This window comes from Alligator mississippiensis, chromosome 6, assembly GCF_030867095.1.
Source record: "Alligator mississippiensis isolate rAllMis1 chromosome 6, rAllMis1, whole genome shotgun sequence".
Classification (NCBI taxonomy): Eukaryota; Metazoa; Chordata; order Crocodylia; family Alligatoridae; genus Alligator; species Alligator mississippiensis.
Window position 1 is genome coordinate 2,622,791 of NC_081829.1, and position 27,221 is coordinate 2,650,011.

The following is a 27,221-nucleotide window of genomic DNA, read 5'->3' on the forward strand; positions in this document are numbered from 1 at the left end:
GATCTGTTCTCTGCTGTGTGTTTGGGTACAGCAAAATCACAGATTCACAGAAGTTTAGGGCTGGAAGGAAAGACTGCTGGGGTCAAATAACCCCAGCAAGGTGTGCGTTCAGTCTCATTTTGAAGATCTCCAAGGTAGGTGCGGAGAATATCTGGTGATCTGTTGCTTACCAAAGCTCATGCATCTCTGAATTAGTTGATCAGGTGCAACTCAGCCCTGCCTTCTAGGTAAAGAATGAGAATACGACCTCCTACTTGGGAAGGGAGGGGGTGAATGCGGGAGGTTAGGGCAGCTGATGAAACTATCAAACTTATTAATCCTGACACCTGTGCTATTTTGTCACCAGGAGAGTGTGATGATTCAGGGATGGTACTTCTTCTGCCTGGGGGAATCGGGTTTGCTAAACTGGCTTGGTGTGCTCGAGGGGATTGACTGTATCGCAGCCCTACAGGGCTTGGCCCCATTTACGGCTGGCCAGCTAAAATCAGCATTGTCTTTATCTTCTGCAGAAGGGCCTGGGCAGGCTGCTTTCTCAGGCATGTTTGGCTCCTGTATGCACTGAGGTGGTTTCGTGCCAGGCGATGTGAAGCTGAGTTGAACAGCCGGCTGTACCAGGTACCCATTGACCTGGGAACATGGGGAAGCTCTCTCCCCAACAATTCACTAGTGGCTTTGTTTGCCGTAGAAGAGGACGGCATCAAAAGACCAGGAAGCATTTTTGTTGTTGGAAGGCGGGTCACTGTTTGAGCAAGGCTTAGATTCGTGAGCGGGCTTATTCTTTTTGCAGGCAGGTAAAGGCAAGAAAGCTAACAAGGGATCTCCCTGACTCCTGAGTAAAATGCAGTTGCATCCTGTCCTGCTGCCTTCCATGGGCATCCCTAATATTCACTGCAGAGTCCAGGCAGGCTTGGTACTTTGGATCGCTGCAAGGCCACTGATGGGCACCTACCATTAATCCAGATGGGTTTTCTCTGCTGTGTTCAGCACTATGGGCCAAGCGCTCAATCTGTGCAACTGCAGTGACTTCAATGGTGCAAAGCCAGATTCCACCATCTGGGGAACTTCCCTCCGTGCAATCAGGCCAAAGTGAACAGGAGCTAACAGGACCGGTTTAGGGAGGAGGTCTCTCCTCCAGGGCTCTGTCCATGTCTAAACAGTTCATCCATGGATGAACTGGCCTCAAAGGGGCAGTGGACTGAAGAGCTTCTTGATGAAGTGCAGACCTGTCTCTTTACCCTTCTGGATTGCATGTTGCCCTGCCTTGCTTACACCAAAATGCAGCTGATTCAGCCATTTACTGTCTCCAGATAGCAGGAGCTGAATGGAAACTACAGAATAGCATGTGGATGCTAATAGATCTTATCTACCTTCTGAATGAATGGACCCACGCATCAGATTGTTCAAACAGTCCATAGTCCATTAAACTGATTGACCGTGGCTGGAATAACAATGAGTTGCTGCTTAACAGCCTAGGTCAAAGTTGAGGACATCAGGAGTTCAGACAGCTGGTTTCCTTGTGACTGATGTAGCCTATAGCCTTTTTTTTTTTTTCCTTTCCCTTCTCTGCCACCCACACACCTTTCTCTCCTCCTCCAGAGGAGACATGGGATCTGCCGTGTTGATTAGTACTTTTATCTTGCCATTCAACTAACTCAGCAGAGCTTTGCAAATACATAGCTTTCCATTTTCCTGGCTGCTGAGGGTAATGCAAAAAAAGAGGGGTCGGGAGGGGGCCCCGAGTGAAATATTTTGTTAGATCCAAAACAAAAAGTGTTTGGAAAGGAACTCAAAAGTATAATGGTTAATTGGAAGCCAATTTCTAGGCATCCTGTTGTTTCAGACTGAGACGTCAAAGCCGCTGGAAGTCGAAGCTATTGGATTATTTCAGAACATTGTGTAGATTCCTTCCCCTCCCGGCAGCAGGAATAAATGGGTTGAAACTGGCACTGATTGGTGAAGTTGCACAATGCTCCTGTCAACTTAATGTGCATTTTTTTGGTGGAAAAAGGCTTCATGCAACCTTCCCCCCACCAGTCCCCTGGGTCCAGCTATGATGAACATTGGTGCTTGGCTTGGCCCCCGCCAGCACACATGCTGCCCTGGGGAGCAAAGCCTGCAGGGGGAAAAGCTAAGGCGTGGGGGAAGAAACCTGCTTAGTAGGCTCCCAGGATGATGCAGGTTTGGGCTGGTCCCTCTTTAAATAAGGGGTTGGGGGATGGGATAGATGATTATGTGCTTTGATGAATATAATTTCAGCCTTGCCCGAGCCTTCTTCCCAGATGATCTGAGCTGCGGTTTTGGTCTATTTTTAGGTGGAAATCACTAGCTGTTTAATTCCCGCAGGCCAAACCCAATCTCTGCCCATGTAGGTAAAGGCATCCATGTCACTCTTGACTAGGTCAAGGTCCCGGGGTTGCATCTTTGCCTCTTTTTTTTTCAGTTGAAGTGTACTGGATTGTTCTGCCTGCCCTCCTTTCTATGGAGGCAATTTGTGAGTTGAAGCATCAGTTTGTAACATCCCACCAGATCGTAATGCTGGAGGCCTTTGGTAGCTGTCAGCAAAGCCCGTGTTTGATTTATGGGATCTGCAACTTGTAAGCAGGTGGCTGTGCTAGCCCCTTGGAAGAGGCCATTGCATTGCTTTCCGGAGTAAGGTGGTTACAGCCCTGGCTACGTGGAAGGCTTGAAATAGCTCAGGGAGAATCGCTAGGTTCCCTCTGGGGAAGTGCTTGCAGGCCTGGACTGAGGCAGTGGTTAGACTGCAGCTGTGTGCGCCAGACCCAGGCAGCCACAACCGAGAGCAATGCTGGCTGTTTTGCCAGAGGGAGGGAGAGTTGCTGTTAGGCAAAGCACTGGCTGGAAAGGCAGGCTTGGGATTGTGAGTCGGGAAGCAACCTCCCTTCCTGCTGGGTTTTGGGGAGCTGGACTTTGGGCAGCTGCTGTGTGAATAACCAGGGACGCGTGGACAGGCATCCTCCCTCTCTCTGGCAAGAGATGCACTCTGTAAGGCCCCAACTAGCAACTCCTGGCTTGGGTTAGAAGGGCTGCAAGTACCATGAGCAGGTTTTCTGGGCTTGTAGTTCACCCAGGCCTGGACAGATTAGTTTCGCACTACCTGGGATCTTCTCCCTCCACCTTGTCAGCAGGAAGAGAAGCCCCCAAACTCCCTCTGGATTTAAAAACCCCTCCTATATAAATGAATAATGGGGGTTTCCAAGTGCTCTACCTTACCAGGGAGGGCTCTTCATCATAATGGGGAGGCTGGAATAGGAATTCAGGTAGCAGGCGTCCTGGGGGTGGGAGCTCTCTGCTCCTGCTCCCCCCCTCCCCATCCACATCCCATTAGTGGAGCCAGGTGCTGGCTCCCAAATGCACAGAAAGGCTGGGTGCCAATTAGGAGTCATCTCTTGCAGTTCTGCAGGGTCTCCGGACACTTGCAAACACTAACGAAGCCTCAGAGCTCTTGCTTACATTTAAATGGGGATGACAAGGGTGAAGTCAGTGGCTCTTGGAAACTGTGAGTCAGCAGCGTTGGAGCTGGGAATAGAACGGAAGAGTCCTGAGGCCCAGGCCTCCCTCCGCGTGCCAAGGAGCCCTCCTCGCTCCTGTACTACTACAGATGGCTCAGTCGGGAGTGTGTGATGCGAGACGACGCTTTGCTTCGCTTGCATTTTCCTCTGTCCTCTCTGACGCTTGTGTGCGAGAGCTAGACCTTGTGCTGTCCTAAGGCGTCCACCGGCAGCTCCAAAGCGTACAACCATCACTTCGTGCAAGGTGGCACCTTTGCCCCGGTGGTCGGTAGCATCTCCTAATGTAGGCTGGTGAGCCCTGGCGGTGGATGTGAGTGATGTGTTAGTGCCTCGGGCTGGAGGGGAAGGGGTTGGCAATAGGGAAGCGATCTTGTGCGTGGAAATGGATGTGGACAGTCAGAGTCTCCAGCTGACCAGGTGCAGGAAAAGGGGGAAAATGTGGGGGTGCAGCACAGCAGCCGGAGTGGGCCCGTGGTTCCCCAGGTAATAGAGGCCACGTGGTGTCAGTACCTGCGGTGGGTCAGTGTAACTGCTTTGTCCAATGATTGCGCTAGCTCCCGTGGGTGATGTTCTCCGGGCCTAGGACAGGATCGTGGTTCTCCATGACCAAAGTGACCACCTCCCTGTCCTCTTCATATGGGAAAGAAAGAACCTTCCAGACCTCCATGTGGCAGCAGCATAGGATGTCATCAGGGACCGGAGACATGAGAGCGTGCAGAGCGGTTCCCGGTGAATGTTAGTGCTTTCTAAGGTCCAAGGAAAGCAGCAGCCTCATGCCTGGTTCTGGCTGGAGGGGCTTTGCCTGCTAACCCCAGCTCCCTCAAGGGTTAAGCTAGCCTTGCGAATAGGGTGCGTGTTGCACGAAGTCCCGAGGTGTGCACGCAGCTTTGCCTTTCTGGAGCGAGCTATCTGCAGTGTCCTTCAGAAGGGCAGCTCTTCTGAGCATGCTCCGCTCCCCGTCTGCATGACTTCGTCTCCCAGCATCTGGTGCCTTTGCCCTGTGCCGTACCTGGAACGTGGATGGGATGAGCTCCACGATGCCTCCCCCCTGCAGAGGCAGAGCCACAGGCCTGCTTTGGTAGCATGGCCACGTTCGCAGGGGCTGAACTACTCTGCTCGCTGCAGTTTTGCTGCAGACAAACTTTTTTATTTGTTCCCTATCCTCTGCTGTCTGTACCAGCTGGCTTTGCAGAGTCTGGAGGTGGAAGAAGTCTCCCGAGCGCGTGTTCTTCCAGCCTACGTTCAGGCTAACATCTCATTAACCCCCCCTTCGGAGTGATGCTTGCAGGGCGAGGGAGGATGCGTGATTTCACTTTGCGGTGCTTGTTCCTTTTGCGGGCTGTGCGGGCTGTCTGCGGAGCTGTCCACTTGCGTGCTGGAGTCCACAGAGGCTTGAAGCTTTGGGAGTTTTATCCTGCAACAGGTCTGATGTCTAGGACCTCCGCTTAATAACGCCAGAGGATCCCATCTACCCATCCTTGCTCTTCACCCCTCTTTGAAAAGGGTGATTGCTGTAAAATATCTGATCATTGCAAAAGCCATGTGGCTGGGTAGGTGGGTGGGACAATGAGGACTCTTGGATGCTTTTCCTCTATCCCCCCCTCTCTCTAGCAGGGTGAAAGTGTTGCTTTGGGCATCAGACTGCCTCTCCCTGCCTCAGTTTCTCTCTCTTGAATGTGGGCTAACCCATGAGAGATGCATGAAGACTGATGTGCGTACACTGCAGTATAGCAGGACTCGACGTTCAGAGAACCCAGTCCTGGAAGTGGCTGGCTGCAGATGGCAGGGCCTGTTGTTGGACACTTACCCACCACTGATGGTTGCCTTTGGAGATGGCCTAATGGTCGTAGCAACAGCCTAGGTCTTTGGAGGCCTGGCCTCATCTCTGCTTTGCCTGGAGCTGTGGCCTGGGTTATAAATGAGTCTGTCCCATCCGAGGGCTGCTGGGCAGCACTCCCTGCCTGTGCAAACTCTGCTCTCACTAGGCACTTCCTCATTCTCTGCCTCCCCCCCCTTCCTGGTTATTTGACTTTCCTGCTCCATTTTATTGGACTTGAAATCACGATAAGCTGCCTGAAGCCTGGCTTCTCCCCTTCGAGGAGTGGCAGGAACTCGTTGGTCCTGATAAACTGGCAGGCAGAAGTTAACAAAGCAGCTCCAACTGCATGGCATTTAAGCATCGTGGTAACACGGGTAGGGACTAGCGGGGGGCCCGCCTAGCACAGCATCCTGTCTTGGCTATCGGCAAGTAGCAGGCAGAGGAAGCCCATAACAGACGTGGAAGGAGAGGAGATATCTTATTTTGTATTAAAGAGAGATTGCAAACTATGGGCACTAGACAGCCTGCCTTGCCTCCTGCAAGGCAGGGGTTTGGGATGGGAGGGGAGGAAATGCCGGCCCCTCTCTGAGGCTCTTTCCCGCTCTCATCCTAATGCCCGGCTTCCCTTTCCTTTCCAGCCCCCTTCCTGCTCAGCATTGCTAATTCCATCCTGTCTCCTAAGCGTGGCTGGATGCTTTCAGGCTTTGCAACTGGCTATAACCTAGGCTGTCGCCGCCAGCAACCCGGGCAAGATCAAGAGTCCCGATGCATCTGGTTCAGCTGGCCATGGCCAGCATATTGTTCTTAGGTCTGTGCGTGGTTGTGGGGGGAAATAAGTGACCCGAACAGCCAGCTACCCAAAGGTCATGAATGGGCTGGGGCAGGGGAGAACGCCCTCAAACTGGCATAAAATTGGGCTGCCTGTATCTTGGCTGCACTGCTGCAAACGTTAACTCTGATTGCAAAATCACCCCTCCTATGCTGCGTTTTTCATCAGGAGCTCATTAGCGCACTCGCTGGTTTTGAACGTGACCACAAAGCGTGAGACTGGAGCTTTCAGTCTTAACAGGCTTTTTTCCCCCCGCTCCTATCACCTTGGACATCCCCTGACTTAGGCCTGAGACTCATCCTGGAAGAGACCTGGTCCGTGTTTTTCCTCAGGAAAAAAAAAAAAGAAAGAAATTTGCATCCCAGTTCTCAGTCATTAGAGCCGAGAAATTAAATGCCTTTCTGATTGCACGCTGGCTGGAAACGATCTCTTGTGTAATGCCGATATTTGTATCTGCGGCTGCTGGATACAGCTGATTTAGCCTAGGTCTCTGTAAGGAAGACAAAAAGCAAGCCAGTCCGAAGGAAAGCAGATCTGTATCTCTTCAAAGTTATTCTGGTAGTAATAAATATTTTTGCAATATCTCATCTGGAGCTATCCAAGTGCTTTACCAAGGCCCTGATCCTGCGCTGGTAGCACACAACAGAATTGTCCAGTGAGCTCCCCAGGGACACGGCGCCCTACACACGCCATCAGCGGTAGCATCTGGATCTCAGTCACGAACAGCTTAAAAGGGAACTTTTGCCAGAGCTGAACAGAGCAACTTCTATTTGTCTTTAAGTGACATCCTGGAGCTAAGACCGCTGAGCACGCTGGGCAGCTGCGGATGCTTGCTGACTTGTGCTGAAAAAAAAAAGAGAGAGAGAAAAAAAGCCTGCTTATTTCTACCCGAAGTTAACGATCTCAGTGCAATATCCCAGTGGAAAGAACTTAGTGTTTTCAGTCTGATATGGCTAGTGAAGGGAAACCCAGATGGTGGGTTTTCGGTTTTAAAAAAAAAATTAAATCTCTGTGTGTCTGGTCTCCATTTGGAAATTATATAGAGACTGCAGTCTGGGTACAAAAGCACTTTTGTTTTTCCTCCAGAGAAGATGCGTCCTCGATACAATCCTGAATTGTCAAAAGCTTCTTAAATTTTAGGTGCTGTAATTTTCTCCTTGCCTTTAAAAGCTGACGGTGCATTTAATTCCCCTGAAGCTGAGGTGGAGAAGGCTATTTAGGAAAGCCATTTCTGGCTTCTCCTAAGCCTGGTCCTGTTGCGTGCGGGTAATAGTTTCTCTGCCTCCATCTTCCATAGTCAGCTGCTTTGTCTGCGCATGCAGGATGCCTGACGTGGACGGGGTAGTGTTTTCATAGAAACTTTTAATGTCTGGATTTCCTTTCCTTGTTTGGCTGATTTCTCGGCATCCTTGTTGACTTAAGCTTTCTTGCATTTAATAGTTTTTATGGCATTCACTGTGGCTGCTTGCAAACGTCTCCGGCCCCGGGGACTTCTCCGCAGCGTTCCAGCAGCAGCCAAAATTAGGCTGGAGCATTTCTGTGCGAGCTGGCTCTCTCTGTTCCTGCTCCTAGCTCATTAGCACAGGAAGGCTGTTTATTCTTCCCCGTGCATCCAGCACCAGTCGCGTGGTAACTCCTGCTTACATGCACATCCTCCCCGGCTGGGGCTTTTTGTAAGGGACCTTCCAGAGCACCAGCCTCGTGCCTTTTGCTGCAGGTGATAATGAAGCACTGCTTGGGACAAGAGGCGTTGGCATTGAACTGGTAGCAGCAATGGGCTTCTGTGTCACTTGTGTCCATGCAGAAGGGGCTGGTAGATTGGAAGGGCTTTGGGGCTTGGACTGTTTTGTTGTCCCGGATCTGCACAGTGCTTAGCATGAAGGAGCTTCAGCCCCCGCCTGCAGTGAGTAAAGATGCTACTGCAATCTGAATACTTTCCCTGGACCACATATGCCCAACATGCTCTTCAAGCCACCATGCCATGTTTTTTCATCCTGTTCCCCAAGGATCAGAGTGAACCTGGACTCGGTTTTAAAGCAGCAATTAAAATAAGGACAGCCCTGAGCTTCTGGCATGAGGCATGTCCAGAACCAAGTGTTCACCTAGGCCCTCCTCTCCCACTGGAAACCAATCAGCCTGTGCAGCCCAGGTCTGGAGTGTGGCAGGTGTTTGAAGAGCAATGTGACAACCACCCCTGGCAGGAAGGGAAGGGCACAAGGTGCAGGAAGAAGGGAGCGTAGCAGACCCCAGGCCAGTCCCCTCTGGGTTAAGCTATGGAAGAGATGGAAAGATAGCTGTGGTTGATGCCCCTGCCCTGTACGTTCCCAAGAGGAGCTGCTGTGAGCAGAGTAGATGCTGGGTCCAGAGCCTGATCCTCTGCCCAAAGGGGCTTGGAGGAGGGGGTCCCCTGGATGAAGCAGCCGGGGCTAGTGCCTTCCTCTCAGCGAGGGATGGATGCATTGCGCTCCCCTCTGACATACAGCACACACCAAGAGCCAGCGGGGCTGGGAGCTCCCAGCAAGGGGGCATGCCCTTGGTAATAGGATGGCATGATATGGAGGGGATGCTGGGGAGCTCTGGTGTCCTGAGCCAGCTCCATCGTGGCACGTTGGACCAGCTTACATAGCTCCCCAGCTATCGGGTAGCAACCTTCATCTTCCACATTCCTTTGAAATCAGCTCTCAACCTTCACCGAGTCCCTCTCGGAGGCGAAGCAGTGGGGGGGATCTTATCCCCACTTTATGGATGGGAAAGCTGAAGCATGGAGGCAAAATGACTTCCTCGTGATCCCACGGGCAGTCCGCGTCGGGGCTGAGATTAGTTGGCAGGTGCTGTTTGTTCTCAGAGCTTGGTAATACGTCCCCGCATTGTATTGCTGCACTGCAGGGACCGCTCCCACCCACTCGCCTCTCTGTGCAACCTTCTGCATCTGCTCGTTCCCGTTCCATACCCCTGGAGCCACAGCGAGATGGGCCGAGACTCCTTGCTCCCCGTGGCTGCCTGGCTGGCATGGGTAATCGTGATGATGGCATCGCAGCAGTAGACAGATAGAAATAAACTTTCAAATGCTCTAAAAATACTGGAGAGAGGAGAGGAGAGGGGAGGGGAGAGATGTGCAGAGATTCAGTAGGATCAGAGGCATAATGAAGACATAGCCCCTGTGAGTTTATTTTTAGGGCCTCACAAAAAGCCTGTAAATGTTTCATTTGCATTTGCTCACGAATGTTCCTGTTTATCAGAGTCCTCAGGGACCGAGCGGGAGGTGCTGCACGGCTGGCGCTGGGTTTTATCCGTGCTTGGGTGTATTTAGCCAGCGTCGACTGAGGGGCTGTGCAGCGAGTGGGCCTGCAGCTCAGACGTGCTGCCGTGGGTGGCTCAGGTAGAGCTGAGAGATGCTGCCGGGGTCCTGCACCGAGCGCTGTCAGCGTCTGGGGCCTGGGCACCGTAATGGGAGCAGGGCCTGTTTCCCAGCACCCCGCGCCTAGCGTGGTGGGCAGGACCGGGGGTTGCTGGCCTCTGTCCTAAAGCCACAGGGCCAGTTGTGCGACCAGAAGCACGCTAGCCCTGCCCCAGCAGGAGCTCACCCCCTCCTCCGGCTGCAGGTTGAAGCCGGGTCAGTTCTCACAGCCCCGGCGCTGCAATCTGTTCCAGCTCAGCGTGTCTGCTGGAGGAGCCGGATCCGTTCCCACGCAGCTCCTTCCAGTGCCCCCAGCGGATGCCGAGAGGGAGGGGGAGTCCTTCAGCCTCCTCTTCCCTCCCTCCCTCCCTCCCTCCTAGGCTGCCACTGGCAGCGGCAGAGCAGGTGTGCGGAGGTGAACCACAGCCGCCTGGAAGCCGTTCTGGCAAAGGTGCCCCTCGAGGGGTGGTGCCGACGGAGACCGCATTGGACACGGGGCACAGAAACTCTGACCTTTCAGGTCTCTGGATAATGGGGCTGGAGGGACCTGAGGGCATGACAGGATCTGGGCATACGCTGGGACCGTGTGGTCTCTTGGCAGAAGCCGAGTAGCCTGAGCTCTCCACCTGGCAGAAAGCTTGCTCCCAGCCCTGGCTGGCCCCGGGGCAGGATGGGCAGCGTGCAAAGTGACTGCGCTCTCCTCCATACCTAGCAGCCCTGCATGCAAGCTCACCTGCCTTAAAGTCGGTGCCTAGCCCATATGACTGCCCCTCTGCTGGGCCGTCTCTGCCCCCACTCCCACCAGTGTCCCTGGTGCTCGCCGGTGGGCAGGCTGGGAAGGAGCCCTCCCCTGGGAAGAGCAGCTGAACGGCTCTGGGATATGAGAAAGGAAAGACATTTGGCTAGGATGGTTTAGCTGGGGCTGGTCCTGCCTCGAGCAGGGGTTGAACTCAAGGGCCTTTCCAGCCTGTCTTTTCTGCTTCTGTGACTGCAGCAGCAGCCAGGAGCGCCCGTCTGGGAGCTCCGACGCGCATGGCGCTGTACATACTTGGAGCAAAAAGTCCATTCGCTTCCGAGGCTCCACAGAGACTGAACATTTAGACACCTTCCCTCGCTAGGAAGGTTTTCTTTCTTTGCCACATTGCTGGGAACAGATGGTGCCTCCGCAAGCTCGGAAGGGAGTTGAGAACAAAGTGGCCAAGATGCTAACGCAGCTCTGCGATCTCTCATTTAAAACCAGCTCCTGTGCCAGGCAACGGGAGGGCAGCAAAGCTGCCTCACTGTGACAAAAAGAGAAGTCCTGGGTATTATCCAGGGAATTACAGATTTGAAATCCTTCTGTCGGCATCGGGGGAAAGTGGCTGACATGATAGCATGGTAAAATGTCTTTTAACTGGAGTGCCAGTCTAATCCAGTCCCCAGGCCCCCACAGTGCTGGAGGGAATGGGGGGGGGTGGGGGTGGCTGGAGAAGGTGGGTGTTGGGGACACAGACCCACTTCTTTGTCCCAGCCCCTCCGGTCCAGCACGGGAGGGACTAATACAGGTCCTCCCTGTTTGAATACAGGTTCAGCTGCTTCCCCCCTGCCAGAGGTGATGCAGGGGATGGCTGCTTTTTTTGCTGTGCTCCCTAGTGCCAAGGGCTGCTGTAAGCGTGAGCGCTAGAGGTGCTGGGAGGCTGGCATCCGGGGAGACTAATAAGCAGGTGTTGCTAGCACTTGGCCTAGTTCCTTTTGTCCCTGTGTGGCGTGGGCGGTGCCCGGCACCGCGAGAGAGAGACGGGTGCACACGCGGGTGCAAGCTCAATCGCTCTCATTAGCCGAGTGGCTGCAGCCAGCCGCTGGGTCTGTTCTTGCACTGGAGTGGGGTTTCATCCCATGCCGGGGAGGCCTTGTCTTGCTGTGGCTGCAGAGCAGCTCCTGCCTGGAGAAATTCCCAGCTTCTACTATTTCCTGACCTGGGAACAAGCATGGAGGACCTGGCTGTGCCAGTGCTCCTGCTGGGACTCAAAGCCAGAGGGTCCTGGTTAGAGGGTCTTGGCCCTTTGCTCAGGGCCGGAGCGATGCTGCACGGGGGGCAGGAAGGAATTTCCCCCCACGGTCAGACTAATACACACTGTGGAGGGTTTGCTTTCCTCTGCAGCAGAGGCATGGCCGGGGATCTCTTGAGCGTAGCGCGCCAGTTCACGGCACCTGGGATCTCTTGAGCGTATATTAAAGACCTTTTACCAAAGCAGGACATCGGCTGCTCTGTTCCCCTGCTCGACCTGTGGCAGGTTCTGGTGTTACGTCTTGTGTTGCGTCAGGGATGACAGTAGTTTTACAAAGAGGTTAGATGACGGATATGTATGGGGTTGGCTTGGACAGGGCTGATCCTGCCTCAGGCTGGGGGTCGGATTGGATGACCTCTGGAGGTCCCTTCTGGCCATGTTTCTCTGTGCTTTGTGCCAGGTCATGTTAGTCCCGTTGCTCGTTTTACAGCAAGGGGAAACTGAGGCCCAGAGAAGGTTTGGGGAGGTTCGCCCAGAGAGACAGCAGCAGTGCCGGGGATGGCCCCCAGCTCCCCGAATCCCAGTCTAGTGCCTTCGCTGCGAGATGATCTTTCCTTAACGTACCAAATGCACATCTTGCAGAGGGTGGTTGCTGACAGCCCAGGGAGAGGAAGGGCTGCCTGCTGTGACATGGATGCCATGTTCTCTTCTCCCCAGGTTTCCACGTCATTCCCTCCGTGTCCAACATTGTGCCGGAAAGCTGCCTGCTCATTGTGGTGGGCCTCCTGGTCGGGGGGCTCATCAAAGGCGTGGGGGAGAGCCCCCCCATCCTGAACTCCGAAATCTTCTTCCTCTTTCTCCTCCCACCCATCATCTTGGATGCCGGCTACTTCCTGCCCCTGCGCCAGTTCACAGAGAACCTGGGCACCATCCTCATCTTCGCTGTGGTGGGGACGCTGTGGAACGCCTTCTTCCTCGGCGGGCTGATGTACGCGGTGTGCCAAATCGGCGGCACCGGCCTCAATCACATCGGCCTCCTGGCCAACCTGCTCTTCGGCAGCATCATCTCGGCCGTGGACCCCGTCGCGGTGCTCGCTGTCTTTGAGGAGATCCACATCAACGAGCTCCTGCACATCCTGGTGTTTGGGGAATCCCTGCTCAATGATGCTGTCACCGTTGTAAGTAAAGCTCTCACGCGTGGGCAAGGTCCTGAGACCGAGGGAGCCCCGATGGTACCGGGCTGGTGGGAGCGAGCTGGAAGGCTGTAGAGTCTCCATTGCAATGTGAGGTGGATCCTCTGCTGACCCTGACTCTCCTTTCCAGCCCTGGAGCCGAAGCGTTGTATTAGCCTAAGCCCCATGGACTTGAGTTGATCTAGCCTCATCCAGGGCTTCATGGGTCTTTTTGCTAAGGGGTGGGAGAGAAAGCCCTCTCCTCTTCGTCACGCAGGGGGGGAAGCACTTAGGCAAAGAGCCTCTGTCCACAGCCACTAAACTCAGGTCTCCACTGGCAGGGCACGGCTGCAGTCAGGGATGAGATGCGAGTTGCCAACAGCAGTAATACTCATGCAGGTTTCACTCCCTTGGAGCACTGATGCCCTCCAGGTGAGGCGAGCGTGCAGGGCAAGACAGCTTGCTGTGGTCGGTAAGAGCCCTGCCCCGCAAGGAGGGACCTCGCTGATCTCCCTCCACTGTTGCAGCCGGATAGGAGGGAGCGGATCCCAACAGGAAGCAGAGCCTCGCTGAGATATGTGCCGTCACTTGGCCCCAAAGCAGCAGGCTCCGCTCCACCTCCCAGCACTTTTCCCCGTAGGAGCACTCTCCGGCTGGAGTCCAGCCCTCTGGAGCTCTGTGTTTCTTTGCATGCCGTTCCTCCCGTCCCCTGGGTCTTGGCAGGGCCTGGCACATGCCACCCGGGACAGGGGTCTCTCCTTTCTCTCCCTTTCTATTGCTGAGATCTCTGCTATTGGGGTACACCAGCTCTTTATATCAATTTAAACATCAGAGCAGACATATATGCTGGAGAGCACCCCTGAGTGTTCCCCCCCCGCCAGCAGGCTGGGGGATTTCTTGTATCATCTGTATAGAAATGCTGAGCTGTCGGATGGAGGGCAGAACTGCCAGCCCTCCCACAAGGACATGGGAAGGAAATGGGAGCAATTACTTTGCTTGGTGCTGCTGCCTGGATCTGGCAACCCACAGCCCAGCACCAACCCTCCAGGACAGAGCTCACCAGGGGCTTGGATGATCTGCCTAGCTGGTGCAGGGTTCATTTCTGAACTGAGTTCAGTGCTCCTGTGTGCCCTGTGTCCCGCTTGGAGCAGCAGTAGTGATTCCTGGTATACAGGGCTCGCTAGCTGGCATATTGGCCATGGCAGGGGGCTGAGCACTGATTCTTCTGGGAAGGGTGCGGAGAAATTTGTTTGATCAGATACAGACCAAAGGGAGTGTGTAGGTTTGGGAACGCCCAGAAGTTTGCAGGCCTTGCCTAGGACTTGGTATTGGTCTTGGAGGCATGACAGTCCCATCCCCAAGTCCAGATATAATAATGGACTGATACAGGCACCTGCAGGAGAAGGCAGGCAGGCAGCTGACCCAGGGTCCCTGCAAGTCTCTCCAAACAGGTCCCTCCTGCTGTCACTAGATCCCAGGGCCAGGAGATCTTGGCTGCAGGGATCTCTCAGGTCCACTGTCCTCAAGCATCCCATAGCCACATCGACACATCCCGTGGGTCTCCCCCTCCTGGGACCAAAGCCGTGCTGCTGCAGTGCTGCACGGGGCAGTCCCACGTAGAGCTGCTAAGAATACACTGCACAGCTGTAGCGAGACCCAGCGACCTGTTGGCTCTCTATGCAGTAGAAAGCCTGGCAAGCACTGCCCATGCAACATATTCCTCTCGGAGACGGATGACATGCTGAGGAAGACAACGGGCCCTCCGCTTATCTGGAGGAAGTGTCGCGTTGCCAAGCTGTGGTTTGGGCTTGAGGCATTCAGTCAGCCCATGAAGATGCTGCGAGCACCGCTTCACACAGGGCTTGTGAGAGCCTGAGCAAGAGAGCTCTGCATCAGAAGGAAATCACCCCACCACATCCTCTCTGGGAGGCTGCTGCGATGAGCTGGCATGAGGCCTCGTACCAGAGCCTGGATTGTCATATTCAGCCTCCAGCTTCATCCCTGCGTTATGCCATGCCCTAGGGGTGCCTGTGACCGCTCTGACGGTCTGCCTACACCTGGACATGTGCTGCACGTACATGTCCAGCCCTTCCCTGGGTCCTGGGGCCCAGTGGGTTTCTCTTGGAGCATGTGCAGGGTGGGAGCATGGCTCACTCACCCCATCTCTGCGAGGCAGGTGGGCCCTCCGCAGGGACTCATTCTGCTGCTCCCATTACTTGGCTTATTGCACCATCCACCAGTTCTGACCAGGGCCCGAGTTCAGGTCATGCTGAAGCTGTGTCCTGGCTCAGGGTGCTGCAGTAGCTGAGCCCCTCATAGAAAAGGAGACTGGAGTTTAATGTGATACTTGGGGTAACAGATTCTTCCACCAGGCGAGACGCAGGGAACATGGCCATGGAGAGCTCCTGGCAGGGCAGAAATAGCACAGCCCTGCGGAGACAAGCAGCAGCTTCCCACGCCCTGGCATGTGGCTCTGGCTGTGGGGTTTCTGCAGGATGTTGGCTCCTTTCTAGTCCCTCTCTACAGCCTTTAAACCCCAGTTTTCTTGTTACTTATGGCTTCCCCGAGTATTACCAAATGTCCTGTCAGCTGTTTGCACCCCACAAAGAGCAGCCAGGACCTGGTGGGGAAGTGAAAAGTGACATGTGCTCTACTCTGCCCTGGACTCCCCACCCTGCCAGCCTGCGGGAATACCTGGCTGCCTGCTCGCAGGTCGGTAAGATCCCAAACATGGGTGAAACCAGGCCCGTGGCTCCGCTGTGGCTCGTGAGAGCTGCCTCTCATGAAGATGCTTTAGCCAAGTTTTGGGATCCTGCACCTGGGGTCTCAGCCACCATTTCAAAACGTCCCTTGGCACCTGGCTGGCTGGCTGGTGCTCCGGCTGGAAGCAGCCACCACCGTGCTGCAGTTCCAGCTGTGGAGCTGCCTTTTTAGCTAAGAGATGGCATCTGGTTTCAGGTCAGCTGTGCGACCCAGGGCTGCTCCCAGTTCTCCAGTCCATGTGTACCTCCAGCTGGCACTTGGCAAGTCCCCCCAGCATTCCTCTATCTTGTCTACCTAGACTGTAAGCTCCTGGGATCAGAGCCCATGCCTCGCTGGGCCTGTACAGCCCCAAGCACAGGGAAGCCCTGGCCAGAATCACATCTAGATTTCCAGCTGTGCACAGTGCCCCCTGCTCACAGGGTGCTAAGGTCAAGCAGAGCACCAGCAAACCAGATGGGAGTGTGCCCCCAAGGGCTGGCCCCTTGCCCCTCCCCAGCTCTGTGTCCTGAAGTCTGATGTCTTGCCCTACAGAGCAGCTGCTAACATTTTTGCATGAGTTTTGATTAAGCAAATGCTCTAGGGCTGCAATTGCCACAGGGGGTGCACCCTTTGGCAGGAAGCCGGGGGCATGGATATGGCCTGTGGCATGTTGGATACAAAAGCTCAGGTCCTTTGATGTGGGTCTTAGGAAGGCTTTTCAGGCAAGATCCTGCTTTCCTCATGTGGTGTGGGAGTGCAGCTGCCTCACTGAAATGACCCCCCATCCCCGTCCTCTCCTTGCCCCTCCAGGTGCTCTACCACCTCTTTGAGGAGTTTGCTAACATCAAACAAGTGACCATCATCCACATCCTCCTGGGCTTCATCAGCTTCTTCGTGGTGTCCCTGGGCGGTGTCTTCATCGGCATCATCTACGGGATCGTTGCAGCCTTCACCTCCCGCTTCACCTCCCATATCCGTGTCATCGAGCCCCTCTTCGTCTTCCTCTACAGCTACATGGCTTACCTGTCGGCTGAGCTCTTCCACCTCTCCGGCATCATGGCGTGAGTAGCACCCAGTACCAACCCCCCCTGGCATGGGCATGCTGCCCTGGCTTGGTTAGGGCATGAAGCTGTGCTAGGACCACATCCAAGATGGGGCTGACCTGCTATCCAGCTAGGCCAGTTTGTAGCCTCTGACTTCAGAGAGAGATGCAAGAAACCCTGCTGTCGGCCACAGTGGTGCCTGCTGGCACGTCCCCTGCTGGCCACTCACGTGATTGCTGTCAGGGAGCCTTGCTGCTGAATCCCTCACACTGTTTTTAAGCATCTGGAGTCTAAGCCAGAATCTAAGCTCTGTCCCAGGCCCAGGCCAGGGGTCTCTCGGCACATACCCAGGTTGTAGCCCACCTGCCTGGTTCCTCAACCTGGGAGCTGGACCCCTCCAGCTACCTGTCTGTCCCCAGCATCCTGTCCTGACTCTTTGAGCTTAGACATGCCCTTTCCTAGAACCTGGCCAGAGGCTGGAGCCTCCTGGTACAAAGTGTAACCCTTCAGGAGGTGCCTGACAGCTGTAAGCAAATAAACAGGTGGGCACGAGGGGTTTGGCCTGGAGTTTCTAGGTGCACAAGAGGTTGTCTACCTAGAAGCACTGCCCTGCTAGCCCACCCTGCTCTCTGGAGCCCTGATGAGATTTTCCCTGCTGCAGGGACTGAAGATGGCTGAGAGCAAACTCCCTGCTCCTCTCTTAGGAGACTCCCATGCCAGTCTGCTAGTGGAGGCACCACGCCCAAGGCATGCTCAGAGCTGCTGTCTGTGTCAGTGCCCCCAGGCATGGGAGGATGCAGCCCCCATCATTCCTTGCAGTAGCTCCCGTGTGTCTGCTCTTATCCTGTAGGGAGCATGAGGGAGTGCATCCCTTTGAGTATAGGGTGAGAACCCCACGGGTGCTGCAGGAGAAGCATGCACATCTTGGCACTGACTGCAGAGGCGCATGCGCTCTAAGCGATCTCGTGGCACATTGCTGATGCAGGCATATGCTAAAGTCCACAGCCGGGGCTGTGTACTAGCCTCCCTGGGGAATTGTGGTCCCGGTGGAGAGGAAGAGCTGGGGGGACAGCAAACTCCAGGCAATAAAAACAGAGGCTGCAGTTGGAGCTGCACAGAGCTTCGCACCTCAGACAGAATCCGCGTGTGGTACTGAGGGATTCCCAGACCTGGTGCTCCAGAAAACACGTTGCCTCCTGCCCGTGACATCTAGACAGGTGGCCAAATTAAAATGGTTCTCCCTCCCTGAATCTTGCTGCAGGATTTCCACTCCCTGGTGCCTTGCCTCTTCTTTAACAGGTTTAATGCAGGGAGCTGTGATAAAGCTCTGAGGTACAGCTGGAGCTGGGGAAGCTCCAGGACAGGGGGCTAGTGTTTTCCAGTCCTGCCAGGTACCAGTTTCCCTGGCTGCCCCCGAGAGCTGTTCCTTGCCTTCCCCTGCAGGCTCATCGCTGCTGGCGTGGTCATGCGCCCATATGTGGAGGCCAATATCTCCCACAAGTCCCATACCACCATCAAGTACTTCCTGAAGATGTGGAGCAGCGTCAGCGAGACGCTTATCTTCATCTTCCTCGGCGTTTCCACTGTGGCCGGCAAGCACTACTGGAACTGGACCTTTGTCATCAGCACCCTGCTCTTCTGCCTCATTGCCAGGGTGTTAGGTGAGGGGCTAGGGCCTTGGTTGAACAAGGGGCTGGGAGCAGCCCTGGTCTGGGCTTCTGGATGGTCTGAGATGCATTCACACCCAGAAGGCCTGGGTCCAGCCTGCCTGGGGTCATGGACCTGAGTGGGTCTGGGAGCTCTGAGTGCAGTGCTGGTTTTACAGACGGCATGGGGCAGGGGACAGGTCTCTCCAGTCCAGCCCCAGAACACAGAGACTTTTTGCAGCTCCCTTGGATCTGGGGCCTGGCTGGGAGAAACAGCTCAGCTTGAGAGCGTGCGGCCAGTGTCTCCTCGACAGGCTAGGGAGAACTGACCCATGCTTTTGGGGCCTGTATCCTTGGGACCCCCCTGGCTGGCTTCTCAGGAGCCTGCGTGGAGCCTCTGTTAGGGACAGCGTCCAGTGCTAGACCAGCAAGAAGTTTCCCTGTAGGCTCTGCTCTGTGATCGGTCCTCTGTGTTGTGTGAGAGGCCTGGGGCTGGGGTCGTGGAGGTGAGAGGGGGCTGTAAGTTGTATGGGGAGGCAGAATTCAATGGTGGGCAAGGGATAGAGGAACCCACGGCCCCCAGCGTTAACCATCTGCTTTGACCCTGGAAGTCTCTTCATTCTACCCCTCCATGGGGGCAGTCCCTGTGGAAAGAGCCAGTGCTGCTGGGGCTGATGGAGGAGCGTGGCTGGGTGTCTAGAAGGGGCTGCCCTCATCCCTGGGGCCTCAGGGTGCGTCTCACTAAGGCCAGGCCTGTGTAACCTGGAGCCGCCCTGCCCTGTCCCCCCAACCTCTCTGCAGGTGTCTTGGGCCTCACCTGGTTCATTAACAAGTTCCGCATTGTGAAGCTGACCCCCAAGGACCAGTTCATCATCGCCTACGGGGGCCTGAGAGGGGCCATCGCCTTCTCGCTCTGCTACCTCCTGGATTACTCGCACTTCAACATGAGGGACATGTTCCTCACGGCCATCATCACCGTCATCTTCTTCACTGTCTTCGTGCAGGTAGGCAGCACTCCACCGTTCCCCCTGGGCCTGTCGCCAGGTGCCCGGGTGTCAAGGTGAGGGATGTGGGTCTGCTTCCTGCAGCTCCTGACTGCAGCCAACTGAGCGAGAGTTGGGTAGGGGCATGGCCATTGTTAACAAGCTCGTTTGGGGGGTGGGAGAGCACACGGGGTGTTTGCAAGGCTGGTCCCACGGGGAGTACACTGGTGTGGCAGTCGGAGGACCCTGTCCCAGCTGGCCTGCCCTTGCAAGGGGGAGAGTGACACCTCTCTCTGGGGTCGCTAGTGACGAAGAGCTCCGAAGCTGTGCTGGCTCTGATCAGCGGAGGTCCACAGCAGCTCCAGCTACCAGCTGGCATTGCTTTAATGTGTCTGGAAAGGAAAGGTCCCCAGATAGGATGAGGGGACAGCCCTTGGACTTTTGTGGCAGAGGGGGCAATGGACTTTGCACAGTGCTGGGACCCAGCTGGCCTCTCCTAGGCCATAGGTGTGGCAGGAAAACTAGGGAGTCTTCATGACATCCCTGAGGCACTTGTTGTCCTGTATGGGAACGTGGACCAGGCTGGCTGACTCCAGGAGGGCAAGGTTTGCTCCAGCCTCGAGATGAGGCCAGCCCCAGGGGATGCCGGCTCCACTCTCCTCTCCTGGCCTCTCAGAGGTGAGCAACGCCTCTGAGTGAGGAGTGACCCGGCCCTCTTTTGCAGGGCATGACCATCCGCCCGCTGGTGGACCTGCTGGCCGTGAAGAAGAAGCAGGAGACAAAACGCTCCATCAATGAGGAGATCCACACCCAGGTAACTGCTTCCCGCACACGGCACCTCTCCCTCAAGGCGCCCCACCTCAGACCTCTCTCTGCTTCGCCTCGCGCTGCAACCAGGCAGGGTCCCAGGACGGGAACGCCTGTGGGTTGGTCTCCAAGGTAAGGGCCGCGGGTGAAGCACTGCCCCAGCCCGGCTCCTCTTTGTCTGTTCTCCACCTGGCACAGGTCTGTGCTGCCACCCAGAGGCCCCGCCCAGAGCTGCACCCAGTGTCGCCACACTGTCATCCGGGCCGTGCAGCCCCGTGCGAACTCCACGTTGGGAGCAGTTTGGTGGGGAGAGGGGAAGCGTGTGGCCAAGGCCTGCTAGTGTCAGGCTAACGAGGCAGTCACATGCTTTGCCTTCTTTCCAGTTTCTGGACCACCTCCTGACTGGGATTGAGGATATCTGTGGTCACTATGGCCATCACCACTGGAAAGACAAGTGAGTACCATTCATTGTTCATGCCGGCAGAGTCTCCACTGGTCTCTGATGGCAAATCTAAGGGAGAAGGGAGGGATTTTAAATGCCACGTCCCATGTGCACATACAACACCTCACAGCTTCCCCTGCCCCATTCATCAGTAAGTACCTACAGAGCCCCGGTGTCAGGGGCAAAGGAGCATTACACAGCTGCAGGGGACTCTGCTGCTCCAGATGTGTGAGGGCATTTCCCTCTCCACCAGCCAAATGGCTTCCCCTATCCTTACCCCGCTCTGGCTCCAGCTTCTGGCTTCTTGCTCTGTGCTGGAGAATCACCAGGCTCCCCAAGCATGTGAGGAAGGGTTGGTCGAGCCCTGGGAGCTGGGCTGAATGAGATCAGGGTATTATCTGTCCCCGAGCTGAGCCAGGATTCTCTCCCCTCTGCCCCGTGTTCAGGCCTGGAAGGACCCACAGGAGAATGGAGCCATTAGTTGGCTCCTTGCAGCCGTCCTTTGTGCCTGCGAGTGCTGCGCTGAGGATCTGGGGGTCGGGGCCTGGGGTCCTTGACACTCAGAGGCAGCAAGAGATCCATCTGCTGGGCCCTTGGCTGTAGGGGAAGCCGAGGGAGCTCATGGGTGGTGCGCTCCTCCTGTGGAACAGGGGCTGTGCTGCCCCCGCCTGATGTGTCCCTTGCTCCTCTGACCCCCTGGGAAGGCTGAATCGCTTCAACAAGAAGTACGTGAAGAAGTGCCTGATCGCGGGCGAGCGCTCCAAGGAGCCCCAGCTCATCGCCTTCTACCATAAGATGGAGATGAAGCAGGCCATCGAGCTGGTGGAGAGCGGGGGCATAGGCAAGATCCCCTCAGCAGTCTCTACAGTCTCCATGCAGTGAGTACTGCCCTGCCCAGCACAGCCTGCAGGCAGGGATCTTACAGAGGTGACTCCTGGCACCATGGCTGAAGCCTCTCCCCTCACTACCGTGGTGCCTGGTGCTCAGACTTGCTGCCTCTTCCTCTTGCAGAAACATCCATCCCAAGACCTTGCCTGTGGAGCGTATCCTCCCGGCCCTGTCCAAGGACAAGGAGGAGGAGATCAGGAAGATCCTGCGTAACAACCTGCAGAAAACCAGGCAGAGGGTGAGGACTCTGGCCTCCCCCGGCACCTGCTCACGGCTCAGGAGGAAGCCTGGGACATGCGTTCGCTCCCTGCCCCCTTCCATGTTCCCAGTGCCTCCTGCCTCCGTTATTCCCAGCTCTGCTCTTCAGCCTGCCCCAGCCAGTGCTAAGCAGCCCAAGGGGCTGGCAGCTGGGCTAACGGCCGCACTGGCACAGAGACGAGAGCTGGACTGTGCCACGGCTGGAGTGAGGCTCGGAGTCTGTTCCCAGCTGCGCTGTGGGCTCCCTCTGTCTCTTTGGGCTAGTCTCTTGGTCTCTCCAGGTCTCCCATGTCTGCACCATGAGGGGAACAGCCTTCCTTTGCTGCACTGTAAGCTCTGGGGGGCAGGGGCTGCATAGGACAGCGTAGACCTGGTCTGTGTGGAGGCCTCTGGGAGCAGTCGTCCTCCTGCTGAGGAGGATGGCCTCAGTTTGTTCCCTCGGGGGGCTGCCGAGAGGGGCTTTGCTATACAAGCCAGATACAAAGGTGGGCTGCCAGGAAACCCTAAGGGAGCCAGGCATGCACCTGATGACACTTGGGGCTTGTTCTCTGAGCTCAGCCACAAACTCCTGAAGGCCCCTCCTGGCTGTCCCCTGATCATGCAGCTGTGTCCCAGCAGCTGGCACTGTCCCTGCTTGGGCCCGTCTGCCCTGCAGGACAGCACCCTTCACCCTCACCCCCTTCCCTGGAGCTCTGTCTGCGGGACCTGGCAGGTTGTGGCTCTGCTTCACCTTCTTACCCTGTCTGCTGTCCTGGGCTCTTCACAGCTGCGATCCTACAACCGGCACACACTGGTGGCCGACCCCTACGAGGAAGCCTGGAACCAGATGTTGCTGCGGAGGCAGAAAGTCCGGCAGCTGGAGAAGAAGGTGTGTGGGGACGGGGAGACATGGACAGGCACTGGCAGCTGGGACAGGGGCTGGTGGGGGCAGCAGGGCACATTTTGTGCTGAGACTCATGCCCGCTGAAGGGGATCGGACAAGCTGGAGCCAGCAGCAGTGGGTCCTGATGCTCTGGGTGTTGTGGTGCTGCATGACAAGGGAGGCAGGCTCTCTTTTCAGAGGACAGGTCAGTTTGGGATGGCTGCCTGCCACTCCCCAGGGAAGCCCTCAGCAAGCTGCCACCCACAGAAGCCTCTCTGAGGAGCATGCTTGATTCCCCTGACCCCTTCCAGTCGCCTGTGGGACATTGCCCCATCCCCCTGGCCTCAGCACACTGGAGCTCACGCCCCAGCACTGCCTCCTTTCTTCTTCCAGATGAACAATTACCTGACGGTCCCGGCTCACAAGGTCGACTCGCCCACTATGTCCAGGGCTCGTATTGGCTCAGGTATGTATGGGCCAGGTGGCGCGGGAAACGGGCATCTTTTGGGGTATCCTCACCCCTCGGTGGTGGCCTACTGAGGCGCTGCTGGGAGCTGTGGGGTCCCACGTGTGGCCACCAGGGGGCAGCACTTCCACACGACACAGCCGGGTGCTGCTGCCTGCATGCACCAGCTGCCTAGGCTGAGCTGGGCCTGGCTGGGAGGGGGTTGTCTCCTCACCCCCACCCACAGATGCGTAGGGCCAGTTCAGAGGAGAAAGAAAGGCTGGAAGGGGCCTCGAGCTCATCTAATCCAGCTGGGGATCGAACCTGCAACCTTGGCTCAAGCTCTTGCTGATTTCTCTTGTCCAACTCCTCAGAAATCCAGCCCCCCAGGCTGTAGCGGAGCCTGCTGCTGCAGCTCAGGTTGCCCCCGAGGGGACTTTGGTCCCTAGGGACAGGGACGATGCCAGATCAGTTGTGCCTATGGGCAGACATGTTCCCTGTGAGCGGCCTACGCCTCCGAGGGCCCCCAAGCCCTGCTTCTTACCTTGCCGGTGTTCACAGTGCGCCGGCAACGTCCGCTTCTCTCCAGGGCTCCCGAGCCAGCAGGGCAAGCGCAGCTGGGCCTGTGGGGTCATCTGCAAAGGGGCTGGTCTTCTTTTTCTAAGCCTTAAGGATCCATTCATTGGATTCATAGATGCTAGGGTCAGAAGGGACCTCAACAGATCGAGTCCCACCCCCTGCCTGGGCAGGAAAGAGTGCTGGGATCAGATGAGCCCAGCCAGATGCCTATCCAGCCTTCTCTTAAGGACCCCCAGGGTAGGGGAGAGCACCACCTCCCTTGGAAGCCCGTTCCAAATTTTGGCCACCTTTACCATGAAGTTTTTCCTGATATCTAGCAAGCAAATTGTCCTGGCGTGGGTGTGAAGTTGTGAGCATGAAAACTTGAGCACCAAGTGCCTCTCAGACCTGCCACAGGATCCTTTCAAGGGTGCCGCAGGGCGATGTCAGGTGTGCAGACACCAACACGTGATTCATAAGATCAGCCCAGTCATTTCAAGTAGGAATTCAGAGGGTCACCGACACGCTGCCCTGTCGTGGGCTCGCTGTGCTCTTTGCAACAGAAGAACTGCTCCACCTTTTTTTCCATGGTCAAAAAATGAGTGCCGGTAGAGAGCTGGCATTTTCCGAGGGGGGCCTGGAGTCTGAAAGGGGAGCCTTGAGCCTATAAAGGGTAGAGAAGCACTGGTTGGGGTGTATTGTCTCCTAGAGCTGGGAGGAGAACCCAAGACTCCTGACTGCCCTCTTCCATAATTTCTCCCTGTAGCCACTAGACCCTTCAGGTCACTTCCCCGTCCGTCTGTGGGTGGTAACCCCCCAGCTCCCCGGGGCACTGTGTGAGCAGAGGCCCTGGGCGCAGCTCCATGCTGTGCTGAGGCAGCTGTCTGTGCCTGTCCCTGCAGACCCACTGGCCTACGAGCCCAAGCCGGACTCGGAGAACCTCCCCATCATCACCATCGACCCTGCATCGCCCCAGTCCCCGGAGTCAGTCGACCTGGTGAACGAGGAGATGAAGGGCATGAGCCGCCTGCCGCCATCACCCGAGGAGGATGAGGAGGGGCTTGTGATGCGGGTCAAGGAGCCGTCCTCCCCGGGCACGGACGACGTCTTCACCCCGGGGACCAGTGACAGCCCCAGCAACCAGCGGATGCTGCGGTGCCTGAGCGACCCTGGGCCTCAGCCGGAGCCGGAGGAGGGGGAGCCCTTCATCCCCAAGGGGCAGTAGCAGTGGGCATGCAGCCGGATCCGGCCTGGAGGGGTGCCGTTGCATACGTGTGGATTGTCTCTTTCCCCGGGTTCCCCTGCCCCTGGGTGCTGGGTTTCAGGCTGGGGGGGGCACTGTGGACAAGGAGGAAGAGGAGACCCCCGTGGGAGGGGGCCCCTCCATTGTAGCCTGGTTCTACAGCTTCCCGGGGCTGCGTCCTGCGCTGCAGGAGCCTGCGTAGCCTGCAGGCGCCTCCTGCCCGAGGGCAGCTCCGTGTCTGTTCACCCTGCCTCAGCTGCAGCCCCGGCCCTCGCCGACTCAGGACCTGCGGTGGCAGCGCGTGTGCTTGGGGCACCCCCTCACGGCGCTGGCGGACAGGAAGACGGGCTCTGGCCTGGTCCCTCGCGGTGCCCTCTGCTCCCAGCACAGTGCAGCTTCGCCTCCGCCAAGCTTTGCTCATCCCCGCCACAAGCTACAGCATCTCTGCTCTTCGTCTGGCCACCGAGGCTGGCACTGCCCCCAGCACAGGGACTGAAACCCCGCAACAAGGTTCGCCAGGCTGCCACCCTCCAGCAGCCTCAGCAGCACCCGGACATCCCTCCACCCTGGCCTGGCTCAGCTCTGCGTCGTCATCCTGTGCTGTTGGGGTCCTCCGTCCACTTGGCTCCCTCCCGGACAGCCAGGTTTTTAAGTGTCTCCTTGTTCAGTGTTGGAGCGAATGCAGCGCGTGGGGCTCTTGCTGGGGTTGGGGGTGGATTGGGTGCAGTATAGCCATAGCCGGGGGGTGGTGCTCTGCTTCTGTTGTGGCTTTTGGAGGTCTCTGTGCACTTTGTCCTCGCTCGGACCCTGTAGGGATAGGCGCGTGAGCAGGGAGCCTGCTGCAGGACCCCAGCCCCTGCGGGCCACGCTGGGGCCGTGTCCCAGCATGTTCACGGCAGGGCGGGGTCTTCTCTGGACTCACGCTCCCTACCTTCTTTTAATCACCCACCCACAGATGGATCTCCACATACCGGGTAAATCCATGAACATTTCTTAACCAAAGACGGCTGTGAGGGTCACTGTATATCACAGGGAGGAGATTGCAGAGGCTGGGACTGCTTCTGGCTTTGTCTTTATAGTGCATACTTCATATCTTTCCTTACACGGGGGCTTTGTGGGCATGGGGGAGCCTTGGGGGTGGCCAACCCAGCACCCTGCCTGCTGTGGCACTGCCCCCGCCCTGTCCTGTACTGCACAGTCCTCAATGCTAAGCTTTAATGGCCTTTAACTCCAAAAGAGGTAGGTTTGAGTTCAGGAGGAGCAGAATCGGGGCCTTAGGCTCTCACTGCAATGGTGACTGTGCTGTCCAGCCTTCCCCTCTGGGCATCCTGATCACACTCATGCTCCAGTGCTGCCTCCTGCCCTTGGCCCTGCTCCCCACCCCTGCTAGACTCCGTCCTATCCCCCTGCCTTGGGCTCGCCCTAGGTCTGCTCTTCTTGCACAGGGTGCCTGGATTTCCGGCACTCGCTATTCTCTTGGGCTGCCAAGCTTTGCTCCTCCTGCCCCCCCACCCCCTCCCTTTTTAATCAAAGACGGGCTCCAGGTCCTCTGGGCTAGGAGGGATCCCACGGGCTGCCCTGCATGGGGCTGCTCCACAGGGTGCCTGTGTGCGGGATGGGGGAGGCCTGGGGGTGGAGGGGAGAGCTGTGCGGGCAGGAGGCTCTCGCGATCTACAGGGTGTGCGTCACCTAGCTAGCTGCTCCCGTGGTTCGGGGACCCTCCCCGCCCCTGCGGCCTCCTCTGACGAGTGCCCCCCGCCCTGCCCCATGCTGTGCCTTTCTGCCATGCAGTGTCTGCTTGCGTGACTAGCGTCGTCTGAGCCTCTCTGCCTTTCGCAAGCGCTCTGTGCGTGCCTGTGACGTTGTCGGCCTGCCTGGCGCCTCTGCCCGGGCCCAGGCCTGCTCTGTGTGCGAATCCACCCTGCCCTCTGAATAGCCACCCTCCCACATGCCCGTCGCAGCCCAAGCCGTCCACAGGGACAGGGCAGAGGGGCCTGGGGGCAGCCCGGCCCCCGACTCAAATCGTGCAATATCTCTATTCACCGCAGGGCTCTTTGCAGCTGCCGGCACGAGCAGAGGCCGAGAGCCCGCGGTCCCCTGGCTGTCCGTGTGTGCGTGTGCCTGTGTACGATGCTGTTTCCGGGAGGAATAATCAAGCAATGAAAATTCTCTCTTGTATAAAAAACACATGTAAAGAGAATCTTTTTTCATGAATATTCTAATAAATTAATGTTAATTTTTAGCCGGTTTTCGTTGGCCTCGGACCACCCCCTCCACCCCCAACTGGGGCACGAGCTGCTCTCCATCACCTGCTGAATTACTGGGACTGTCAGCCAGGCCAGGGCAGGCCGCTTCATCCCCCTGGTCCACGGGAAGGTGCAATCTGGGTGGCTGGGCCTGGTGTCTGCAGCTGGGAACGGGGAGCACGTCCTTCACCACCCCAGCAGCATTGATGCAGCCGGGCAGCCGAGACCCAGGCGCGCCGCGCTCCCTCCTCGCAGGCGGCCGAGCTTTGCAGGGCCAGCCCCAAGCTAGTCAGAGTCCGGGTACCGCAGTTTCCCAAGCCCTG

At 56.8% G+C, this 27,221-nt stretch overlaps 1 protein-coding gene across 4 annotated transcripts in view; it reads left to right on the forward strand.

The window, feature by feature from the left end:
* Positions 1-26,894, forward strand: part of SLC9A1 (solute carrier family 9 member A1) — a 55,021-nt gene extending 28,127 nt beyond the window's left edge. For all 4 annotated transcript variants that reach the window (XM_059729500.1, XM_014610517.3, XM_014610518.3 and 1 more), the window contains 11 exons: positions 12,281-12,741; positions 16,288-16,538; positions 17,964-18,181; positions 18,968-19,170; positions 19,874-19,963; positions 20,340-20,410; positions 21,103-21,276; positions 21,410-21,524; positions 22,311-22,412; positions 22,800-22,872; positions 24,312-26,894. In XM_059729500.1, coding sequence (XP_059585483.1) covers positions 12,281-12,741; positions 16,288-16,538; positions 17,964-18,181; positions 18,968-19,170; positions 19,874-19,963; positions 20,340-20,410; positions 21,103-21,276; positions 21,410-21,524; positions 22,311-22,412; positions 22,800-22,872; positions 24,312-24,634 — 2,081 coding nt within the window. In that variant the 3' untranslated portion in view covers positions 24,635-26,894. The remainder of the gene's footprint in view (positions 1-12,280; positions 12,742-16,287; positions 16,539-17,963; positions 18,182-18,967; positions 19,171-19,873; positions 19,964-20,339; positions 20,411-21,102; positions 21,277-21,409; positions 21,525-22,310; positions 22,413-22,799; positions 22,873-24,311) is intronic.
* The last annotated feature ends 327 nt before the right edge of the window (positions 26,895-27,221 follow it).